This window comes from Musa acuminata, chromosome BXJ2-3 (genome assembly GCF_036884655.1).
Source record: "Musa acuminata AAA Group cultivar baxijiao chromosome BXJ2-3, Cavendish_Baxijiao_AAA, whole genome shotgun sequence".
Taxonomy (NCBI): domain Eukaryota; kingdom Viridiplantae; phylum Streptophyta; class Magnoliopsida; order Zingiberales; family Musaceae; genus Musa; species Musa acuminata.
In genome coordinates, this window is record NC_088340.1 from 13,774,340 (window position 1) to 13,786,617 (window position 12,278).

At 39.6% G+C, this 12,278-nt stretch overlaps 1 protein-coding gene across 1 annotated transcript; it reads right to left on the reverse strand.

Annotated features, from left to right (window-relative positions):
* Window positions 1-202: 202 nt before the first annotated feature.
* LOC135607468 (protein ALTERED PHOSPHATE STARVATION RESPONSE 1-like) lies at window positions 203-6,581 on the reverse strand. The gene is made up of 4 exons (XM_065099325.1): window positions 4,948-6,581; window positions 4,679-4,836; window positions 2,834-3,057; window positions 203-2,061 (listed from the first exon to the last, which is right to left on the reverse strand). The coding sequence occupies exons 1-4, from the start codon at window positions 6,221-6,223 to the stop codon at window positions 1,329-1,331; spliced, it is 2,391 nt and encodes a 796-aa protein (XP_064955397.1). The 5' UTR covers window positions 6,224-6,581; the 3' UTR covers window positions 203-1,328.
* Between the last annotated feature and the right edge of the window lie 5,697 nt (window positions 6,582-12,278).

Below are 12,278 nucleotides of genomic sequence, written 5' to 3' on the forward strand. Positions count from 1 at the left end.
CCGTCAATGTCACCTCACCTACTTCAAGGCTCGATAATTGCCTCATAGAACTGCCACATAAGATTCTCGGACGCTCCTGTGCCTTTTTAAGTTCGGATCGAACCAGTACGATCCCACACCATACGGAATTTAGAAACAAATAACAATAGGGTCGCACATGATAAATCTCAAATGTTGGATGCACGCATAAAATGCCATAAGACACTTAGAAGATGAACTATATAAAAGATTTCAAGAAGTTACAGCTGTGGCGTTCGTAGTGAAGCCGGCAAATCATAACCAGACTGCCTTGACCGTATCAACATAAGAACATTAGATAACTAGGTTAAAAAGACAGCGAGGTGTCATGTAGAGGCACATTCCATTCAACCTTGGCAACCCTGTTTCAGATGCTACCCAGTGAAGCCAAGTGGAACAAGCAAGTCTGAGGTATGCCACAGCACGATCAGCACAGAATCACAAATGGTATGGATACACTGTTCTCTATGCATATAACATCTATACAGCAAAATTAATGAAATAATGAGCTTATACACTAGAAATCATCATCACCTATCCAGATTCCTCTGCAAATGCTCATTGTTCGCGATTGCTTTATGCTTACCATGATAGGAACGAGAACGCACCTCAGGGGTGGAGCGGAGTGGTGGGGCGACAATGATAGCAAATGCCCATATGCACTTACTGCTTCAAATTTACAGTAATACTCCATGGTGGTTACTAGTTTCCACCTCGGACGTAGACATGGAGCAGCATTTTCCATGAAGACTGAGAACATGAAGATCTTCAGGCATCGACTTTGAACTATTTTGTTGTGTCGAAATCGACATCGTGTGTCTTGTTGACATAATAAAATGCCAACACAAAAAACAAAACTAAGCGCCACGTAGTACCATCTCAACTTCATCTTCCACATTTTCCATTGAATGGAGACTTCGTAAGTGTTTCCCCGCTCAGTTCAGTCTACCTTCCGTAGCAACAGCACAGTGCACAAGATTGATGCCATGCTTCTCAGATCTTGCTAGGATAAAGCCGAGCGATTTAGATCCCACTTACAACTACAAATGACACTTCTTTCAACCTCAGAAGCTCATTTCCAGACTTTCTTAAGAGATCACTGAATGGTTGTTCCAGGCTGTCCATAAATGCTTTTAGCCAAATTGATGAGAGCCAATTTCTTCCACTGGAGGCAGACATATCGACGGGGATGCCTCTTTAGCTCAACTCAATGAAGACGATGATAAATAGCTAGCCACTTCCCAAGCATCAGGTGTAATATGTTCTCACATGAATGCATGAGTCTCAGCAAAGTCTAATCCATGTAAATCCTATGAAACTCCTGCTTTCTCTCTCAACCGCCTCTGTTTCTCTTCTTCAGAACGTGTGTGGAGTACCTCGTATGACTTCATGAAATTAGCACTAAAGTTTTCCATAGCTTCAAAGATCTGTTTTAGACTTAACTGCAAACTGTTGACAGTGGATCCCTGATGCTCCACAGGTTCAGATATTGATATCCTGTTCTCACTGGAAACTAACATCAATTTCTTTCTCTGCTTGAGCATTAGTTGTTCATCCCTTTCCATTAACTTTAGCTTGCTATCCATATTTCTGTTTGCCAACAACCTCTGCTGCTGCTCAAAGTTATGCTTTTGCCAGATGTTAAAAACATTTTCAGCAAAAGCCTGGAGAGCATCAACAACATCCCTTTCGGATATCAGATCCATACTATGAGACCAGTAATTACAAATGACAAATACAGGAGGTGCACCTAATCTCCCAGGAGAAAAGGGAACAACACCATCATCTGTAATTTCAGGCACATAATGTATAGATTTCATAAGCCAACCGTTCAAGCATTTGACGTAGCTCCTTTGTGCAGCCACCCAAGCAGAAAAATTACTGATCCAATCCACCAACTTGAACTCTAACTGCTTTACTGCATCCATGTAAGCATCACTAAGCTTTACTCCAGATAAAATAGAATCTAGATTTTTAGCCTCAGATATTGCTTGACACTGAATATGATGGCATTCTGACATTACACGCCACATCCCCATAAATCTGCAATGTATCATTGATCACATAAAACCCATCATATTCTAGAACAGAGATTAAAGAAAACGGAATAAGCTTGGTTTAAACAACAGCATCCTAAGGTATTCAATTAAGGAGGGAAAAGGTTAGCACTACAGATTATAGTTTCAAACCTATGGCAAATCAACTAAGACAAAGTTGACCACAATATAAGTATCAAATTATAATTCAATGTAGTCATAAAGATCAGCTATCAGTGTAGACAGCCGGTGGCAGCTATCAACTTATTTTATATGTCATGTTAATGGTTTAACTGTTATCAGCTCAATTCAAGAAAAAGACATACAACAATGTACAAATTTGACAACATCACACAAAAGCTTTTCTAGATTAACTTAGAGTAAAAACCATGATGAAAATCATTTCACAATTATTTATCTTGTCTTATTAAAAATGGAGAGACAAATCTTATTTTATACTTCGAATTTGATTTTTCATATAAGGAAAAAAGACTACAAATATACATACGAGTATATAACAATTTTGCTGTTAGGACAATGCTTTTAAATTATCAAGAGTACTCTACCAATGAGAAGAAAAGAATAATTGAGAAACCAGCTTATGAAATGAATGCTGAAGTTCTCTTTTTTATACTTAGAAAGCTGCCAATATATCGGGTCATGTCGTATCCGAGGTAAAATCCAGGTGTTATGCCGCGACTTTATTTTCAGGAGTACATGTGCAAACCCAGACACTACAACACAATTAAAACAAAGAAATACCACAAGCAGTTACATACCCATGGATAAGTTCATTAACTTGTGGCCATAACTCTTCATCCCTCAGCTGACTGATTTTACTAGAAATTGTGCCCACAACCTGAATGGCTATTCTTATCTTCGTAGATAACTTCCTGATAAAAATTTCCACTGCCTCAATTTTTTCTGCCTCTGCACCCCTCTCGCTCAAGTGCCTCAGGTGCTCATGTTTTCTTTCGTATAATACCCTCATCTTTTCCTCAGCCTACATAAGTAGAATTTAAATATGTAAGCTAAACAATCACACATGTCTTTACTACTTGAGTTCTAGCAGTTGTGCAATGCATAATTTTCTCAATCAATTAGTCAGAAATCCTATATCTGAGGGAAAAAAAGATAAAAATTATGATACTAAAGAAACCTTCGCAGTTGCTCATAATAATGTCTTTTAGAAGAGAATATGTGCACAGTCAAGGTACCACAGCATACGTAGTATGTGGGACATGTGTTCCATATCAAGATGTTCAATGAAATATAATCAAGTAGAAGTTATATATATGTATGTGTATATATATATATATATATATATATATATATAATCAAGTAGAAGTTATAATATATATGTGTATATATATATATATATATGTATGTATATATATATATGTATGTATATATATATGTATATATATATGTATGTATATATATATGTATATATATATGTATGCATATATATATATATTCAGAAAATAAGTAGATAATGTATTCTGTGACCAAATTAGACCTTTGGAAAGATATACTCATCTGTTATCAGAAATCTGTAACAGTCATTAGAGTTACGTTATCAATTGACCACATTTTATAGTAACAGAACTATAATGTGGTAAAAAACATAACGAGGAAACCTAAACATATGCAAAGGGTGTATCACGTTTAAGCAGCTGCACAAGTATATGTGGTTGTATATGTGGCAGCTTTTTCACGTATTTGCAGAACATGGAAGTGGCTACATTGATGAATGCAGCGGCTGTGACACATATGCTTCATGCAATGTGACCATATGACCACATATGCAAATGTGGCCACAGTAAATGCTTTTTAGAATATTGGCTCTTTATCAAGCATTTCATTTGAAAACTTGAAGCAAAAATAAGAACTTGATTAGTAGGATTAATTGAATCATATATGTACGTATAACAATGAGCAATGAGGAATACATATACATATATATGTATTAAGAAATAACTGGATTGTGTTCACTGAAGATTCTTAATGGATTCTTAAGATCATTTAAGTTTAAAGATGATTCCTGTGTCAGGCTATGGACCAAATAATAATAAATACTAAGATTATTTTTCTAAATGAAAAAGATCCTGTGAATTTAAGATGAGAAGACAAAGTGTATAAAGTCAAGCAAGGCAGCGTCAACTACCTGAAATAGATTTGGATCAAAAAAATAGAATGCCTACCATATTTTCTTGCTCAGACTTGATGGAAGACAAGCATTCGAGAAAGAAAATAAATTTTAAAAAGATTCACACAAATGATGTTAGATCATCGTAGAATGTTTTACGGAAGAAATATGATTTATTAGTATGCCACCTCATTTTAGGAAGGAAATGTTCAAAGAAACATGTCCATATATGAATTATCAATACTCTTTAGGAAGGAAATGTTTGAAGAAAAGTCCTCCGATTTCTATCTACCATACTTTCTTTTTTAGGATTTAGCCACAGGCTCAACACTGTAAATTTGTACAAATCAATAGCTGCCCTAATCTACTTATTTTATTTCCTTGTGCTCACCTCTCCCAGAAATACAATACTCATGTCAAAACAACATCAAAATGAGATAACTATAAACTTGGAAAAGATAATTGTTGCACCAACCATGACTTCCTCAAGAAGCTTTTTTTCCCAATTGTACAGCTTCTGCAATGTCGACGAAAGATTACCGCAGTCCATCGCTTTATCTTCCTCAAATACCAAAAGATCTTCATTTTTAGAGCTCGAAAGTGGAGGTAACCCACATATCATCCTGACAGAAACTGTTTAGAGAAAACAATGTGCAGGAAAAACAAAAAATAATCAGATTTTGCTCCATATGTTCTTCCAAATACAAAAGCCCAGAGAAGAAATTGCAAGACTCGGTTCTTTACCTTTATATACAGAATTCTTCTGGTGATATAAAAGCTTTCCGACTTCCAGCATCTTGGACACCTGATTAGCCGACTCAGACGCCCTATCGAACTGAGTCCTTATCTCCTGCACAACCTCAGAAATATCCTGATAACTCCGAGAGACTGTATATCCCACGGCACTCCGTCGCTCTGCTGGCTCAGTCACTACGCTTTTCTCCACCACATGAACCTCATGCTCCAAGCTACTTCCTGCTTCCACTGACCTCGACTTTCGATTGGGATCCTCCCCAGCACTGCCTGTCACACCCTCTTTCGACCCCGTGGCAACCTTACCAGCATACTCTCCATTCGCAGCAGCCGACGTAGAGGCCATGAACTTTGGGTCGCCATAGGCTTCCTTGACGACCTCCTGGTCTTCATCCTCCAGATCAGGGATCCCTTCCTCCTCTCTTAGCTCCTTTGAGCTTCGGCTTGGCGTATATGGAGCATAATAATTATCGTACGCTTCGAAAGGATTTAGAAAGTCCCACGCCGAAGCCTTAGGAGAAGGCGGTGGTGGGGGCTCCCGAGAAGTAGAACTTTCAGCTGCCACGGCTGGCGGTGGAATGTTTGGAGGCGGCGAAGACGAGCCGAAGAAGCCGCCGCTGCCACCGCCGTAGCTCGCATACGGGTAAGAAGGATAAGGGTCAAAGTTCGAACTTTGAGGGGAATACGGGTAGCCGTAGTAAGGGTAAGACACGGGAGCCGGTTCGTCGACGGAGCCGACGCGTATCGACTCAGAATTAGGCGGTTGCTGCTGATAGGCGACTGAGGGCTCCGCCGGGCGGCTCCGGGCGTAGTTAAGGTTGACATAGGTCGGCCCAACGGGGGCGTCATCCGCGTGGAGATGGTGAATCGGAGACGCTCCGTCCGAGTGAAGGGGGGAATCTTCGTCGGAGTCGGAATCAGTCGGGTGAAATTGAATGTGTGAACCGGAGTGGGACTGGGAGTGGGAGTGGCCGCCGGAAGCGGACGGGACGGAGACGGCGGCCGCCACCGCGGCGGTGGGGGGAAGCGGGTCGCCCTTCCTCTGGGCGGGGAGGGGGAGGACAGGTGAACCCGGCGGCGGCAGCGCGGTGGCGCCGTGGAGTAACCCCTGGAGGGCGTCACCGACGGAGCGGAGGGACCGTGCGTAGGCGTCGTGCGTGTCGGCGAGGGCGTAGCGGTAGCGGATGGCGTCGGCGAGGAGCTGCGAACGCTCTCGGCAGAGCCGCACCGCGCCCTCCTCCTCCATCTTCGATCCGCCGCAGCCCATTCCAAAGCAGCAACAAGAACCCCCCCAAAATCAGAGGAGGGAGGGATATATGAAGGGAACCCTAGGCGCAGGAGATCACATCACTAGGGTTTCCTCGGGGGTGTACGAGTCGGATCGGGAACGGATCGGAGAGCATAGGGTTCGGGAGACGGGGAGATGGGAAAGGGAAAGGGAACGGGCGAGGGCGGCGTCGGGAGACAGAGGAGGACGCGGTGGGAGTAGCGACGGAAGTAGGGGATACGATACCATCGACAGCGGAGCGGAGTCCGGAACGGGAAGTCGCAACAAAAGCGAAGACGGCTTTTGAGGGCGGTCCGAATCGCTTAGCTCGGACAAGATAAAAGGCCACAGAGCAACGAAAGACAATAGCGACTTGGGATACGGTAACATCGAGACGTACTTTTGACGTTTGTCTCCGCCGTGTGCGCTTTTTGTTTATTATACTTAGTTATTTATAGTGAAGTGACTAAAATACCCTCCAAGGACCGCGATTGTTCCTAGTCGCCTGTCGGATTCCGAGTCGGATCGGCGCGTCCGCGACTCGTTCCTCGTGCGATCGGTTAGGAAAGAGGAGGACGACCGAGTTCGAGCGGGCACAGGGAAGGAAGGAGGAAAACGACTCACCATATATTAAGACCGCTACAGGATTATAACACGTTGACGGTTTGACGAGGCATGCACGAGTCGGAGACTAAGAGAGACGTAAACCGATGGAAGTCTTCCGAATCAAGCGATTTAAGGTGGCCGAGTCAAACGAAGTCAAACCTTCCGCGGAATTGGCAAAGCTTATTTTAGCAGTATTATTATTGTTACTTGTGGCGATGGGTTAGAAGATTGGAGCAGATGAAACCTAATGGCAAGTATTCCTCCGATCACTCGTCAACAATGATGGCTGCGTAAAAGAATTTATATGTTAATGGGTGGTGTGGAGATTAATTTTGACTTTTGTGAGGAGGTGTTGGAATTTTCGCAGCTGCAGGAATTGGACCGTCTGGAAAACATGAATTCTGATGGTCAAACATTGGAATTGGAGATTAGTGATCGCACGCTGATTTGGAGGGATTAATATTTGGACCATTTCAATAGTCCATGGGAAATACAAATGGCATACGGACTCAATAGTTGTCAGCATCTTCTTAGGTTGAATCATTTTTACCATGAGAATTTCTAATGGTTTGGTCGCAGCTCATAATACAAATGCACATTTGTGTTACATGCGATGAAGTTATGACCAGAAATAACCCAACTCACTTTTAATCTCGTGTGTGCCAATGAGTAGATGGCTATGTGGGATCCATCTACGAAAACCTTTTGTACAAGACTGTTGAGATCAATAACTATCTCAATCTAATAGTTATAAATAGGATCGTAATTCATAGAGTAATAAACAGAAGAGAGAGTTTTGGTATTTTGTAAGTGTTCTTATTAATCCTCCTGTTTTTTAAATATTATATCAGTTTTCTTGAGTCGAAAGGATTCTTTTTACTCGGATCAACTGGGCATTATGGTTTCTAATGGCAATTTCATGTCTCAACCCCTTATCCCCATCTTCTCGGGCAGAAGCTATGAATTTTGGAGTATCAAGATGAAGACTCTATTCAAGTCTCAAGATCTTTGGGACTTAATAGAGAATGGATATGCAGATCCATATGACGAAATCAAACTGAGGGAGAATAGAAAGAATGACTCAAATGCATTGTTCTTCATACATGAGACGATCTTCTTAAGAATTGCAGCAGTGACAACCTCAAAGCAAGCTTGGTTGATACTTCAAAATGAATTTCAGGACTCATCAAGGGTGATTATAGTAAAACTTCAAACCCTCCGTTGTGAGTTTAAAATTTTATTTATGAAAAGCAATAAATCGGTGCAAGATTTTCTTTCTCGAGTGACTGAAATTGTTAGTCAAATGAAATCTTATGGTGAACATCTTTCTGATCATATAATTGTTGTAAAAGTTTTAAAAAGTTTAACTCCGAAATTTGATCATGTTGTTGCCGCAATTGAGGAATCAAAAGATTTATCTACATATTCATTTGATGAACTAATGGGTTCTTTGCGAGCACATGAAGTAAGGTTGAACGAGTCACTTGAAAAAAGTAAAAAAAAAGCATTTCAGGTTAAGCGGGAGTCTTCTACTTCAAAAGAAGAAAAAAAATCAAAAGGAAGAGGACGTGGCAGAGGAGGATTTCGTGGTAGAGGAAATGGAAGAGGAAGAGGACACTTTGATGGGCATGATGAACAAAGTCAATCAAATTATGATCAAAAAAATTACAAGAGTGGAATTCAATGTCACTATTGTAAAAAGTTTGGTCCCATGAAGATAAATTGTTGGAAAAGAGAAAAGCAAGCAAGCTACGTGGAGAAAAATGAAGAAAAGAAAAAAGTTGTTTATGACTCGTTCACAAGTTCATAATATCTCAAATGATATTTGGTTTTTTGATAGTGGATGTTCTAATAATATGTCAGGCATAAAATCAATATTTAGAGATATTGATGAGACTCACAAATTGAATGTTAGACTTGGAGATAACAAGCAAATCCAAGTGGAAGGGAAAGGAACAATTGAGGTGAAGACAAATCAAGGGAAGGTAAAATACCTTGATAATATTTTTTTTGTTCCTACTTTATTACATAACTTGTTGAGTGTTAGACAATTAGCAGATGATGGATATTCAGTAATATTTGATGATGGTTCATGTACTATTAGAGATAAAAAATCTGGTTTGATTATAGTAAATGTTTGCATGACACAAAACAAGATGTTTCCACTTGATGTGTCAAATATTGAAAGACATGCGCTTATCACAACTTAAAAGAATGAGTCTAGTTTATGACATTTAAGAAATGGACACCTTAACATTAAAGGTTTAAGGTTGTTAAGTCAAAAAGGAATGGTTTTCGGATTACCCAAGATTAATACACTTGATGTATGTGAAGGATATATTTATGGCAAACAAAGTAAAAAATCATTTCCTATGAAAAGCATGAAGAGCATCTAATTGTCTTGAATTAATTCATGCTGATTTATGTGGACCTATGAATACAAAATCATTTGGTGGAAGTTAATATTTTCTATTGTTTACGGATGATTATAGTCGCATGAGTTGGGTATATTTTTTGAAATTGAAATATGAAGCATTAGATAATTTTCGAAAGTTTAAGGCACTTGTAGAAAGACAAAGTGGTAGATATATAGACACTTCGGACAGATAGAGGTGGTGAATTTTTATCTAATGAGTTTAGTTCTTTTTGTGAAGAAAATGGTATTCACAGAGAATTGACAACACTATATATACCGGAGCAAAATGGTGTAGCTGAACGTAAGAATCGGACTATCGTTGAAATGACAAGAAGTTTGCTTAAAGGAAAACATCTTCCAAATCAGTTTTGGGCAGAAGCAGTTGCAACAGCAGTTTATTTGTTGAATATTTTACCAACAAAGGCTGTTATGAATCGAACTCCTTTTTAGGCTTGGTTTGGTATGAAACCAAGTGTTAGACATCTAAGAATTTTTTGTTTATTGCTTATGCTTTGGTGAATTCACAAAATCATCACAAGCTTGATGAAAAATTTAAAAAATATATTTTAATTTGTTATTCTTTACAATCGAAAGCATATCGATTATATAACCCTGTTAGTGGCAAAGTTATTATTAACAGGAATGTTATGTTTGATGAAAGGGTAAGTTGAAATTGGAAGACCAATAAAGGTGAAACACAAATGCAGATTCCAATAGAACTAGACACTCCGCAGAATCAAGTGATAGATCCTGCTCCAACAAGTTCATCGTCAACCTCACCCATTTGCTTTGTTTATTTTAGATATAACAACTTTTGAGGAAGCAGTTAAAAAGGAGGAATGAAGAAAAGCAATGAAAGAGAAAATCAAGTCAATTGAGAAGAATGAAACTTGGGAGCTAATGGATCTACCGAAAGAAAAGAAAGCGATTGGATTAAAATGAGTGTTCAAAATAAAATTTAAATGTAAATTATTTGGTTTCACTGATAGTGATTGTGCAGGAGCTTTAGATGATCGAAAAAGTACTTCAGGAAAGTGGAGCCATAACAATGAAGTATTTTGGAATGAATGAACAAGTTACGGATATCCTCACCAAATTGCTTCCAATTCGAAAGCATGTTTATTTTATGTCGTAAATTGGTGTATGCAACTATGAATAAAGGGGAGTATTGAGATTTGATTTATAGTTATATATCTAGATAGTTATCATGATTTAGTGGTTACATGATGATTTCAATAACCACTTCAATCATGATTTAGTAGTTATAGGATAGTTATAGGGTGGTTTCAATAACTACCTCAATCTAGTAGTAGTAGGGTGGTTTCAATAACTATCTCAATCTAGTAGTTATAGGGTACATTTGCTCGACTTTATGAAAATCAAAATCGAATAAGTTTTTTTAAGATGATGCTTAGGTTAGTGACGTAACAAAATGAGAAAAATTTTAATACACCGATTAATATGTATAATTAAAAAATATTTTACAATACGTATGGAATATATTAGGATTTATAAATACTTTAAGATTCATTAAATCAATATTAATATTTTAATATAAAAAGAGACATAAGGAATGGGGAATCCTCGTACGAGAATGAAATATCATGGAGGAAGGAAACCGTTTCAATTATGATTTGATTTTTCTATAAATATCATATATATATATATATTTATATATTCTTAATTTCTATCTCTAGAGTATATACTCTCTGTATACTACGGATTTCAACGTCGGTCAGCGAAGAGAACGCCAACGTCAACACAAATTGATATACGACGGAGGTTGACTTGGTTACGATGCGAATGCTGATATGATGGTTGATGTGGGTGTCGATCACACTACCCTACTCTCTATTATTTTCCTCCTCCACACTGTTCGTCGCGCTTATCCTCAGGCAGTCACATACGATCGAGCGATCATGCTTCGTATGAAACCATGAAGACGGTTTCCTTGCAACAAGGACGCTAATTGTCCTCTTTGCATGACTAGAAAATACAGCAGCTGAGAGAGAGAGAGAGAGAGAGAGAGAGAGAGGAGGGAATCAAGTTAATGATTGACGCCAGGGCGAGAGGGACCGTAGCGAGCAGATCGCATGTGCTCGCTCAACACATGATCCTCAGTAGGGCTGCTGACCCAGCCGTGCTTGCTCCAACTTTTTTCCTTCGTTCGGTGGTCGTGATGTGGAGAGGAAGAGATTCCCATTTCATCGAGCACCTTTCATGCATTCCACCGACTTCAAATGGCTCTCAACGGGAGTCACGGAGGAGGAGGGAAAAATGAATACCGGTGATAAACGAAGGAAGAGAGCTACGAGTCTCGGAAGACTGGCGTTGCATGGTTGCTGGAGCAAGATTGCAGGCACCACACGCGATGCTTTCCGGTGGATTTGGTGAGACTTCCGACCCCTTGTGTCAGAGGTAGCCAACGCAGGACACACATGGCGGTCACTTTTGTCTTTCTCTTTCAGCACCACACCACAGAATTGAGTCGTTCTGTCATTGGTTGGAGTGGTTACATTACTCCATCAAAATGGACGCAAATTGCCTCAAAAGAAGATACCAACGCAAGGGAGAAATTAAAAAAAAAAAGAAAAAAAAAAGAAAAGGGATGGTGAGTCACCTTCCCCCACTGAAAAGTAATCATGGCAGGAAGAGGGAAACCTCCTCTCCCTTCATTGGCTCTCTGCAGAGAATGCAGGCTCCGAAGCTTTTTGTGGTTTGGTGGTTCAGCTGCCACTCTCGTTTCCACGAGGGATTGCTTGTGACATGCATTTTTCTTTATGGTAGAATGGACAGCCCAGCCATTATTTCTTGGTTTCCTCATTCCCTTGTAGTACCATTGTTGTGAGGACGATTCCCCAAATCATTCACTGGTGTTTAAGATCGGCAGAAGAAGTTGAAGCCAACCATTTAGGATTGACTGGTACGATAACAGGATGTAACCAAGCTGCAGAAACAAGATGAATCTGGAAGAAGTGAGTACAAAACAAGGTGGAATTGGAGACTCACAGACATCAGGTCATGGGGCCAATG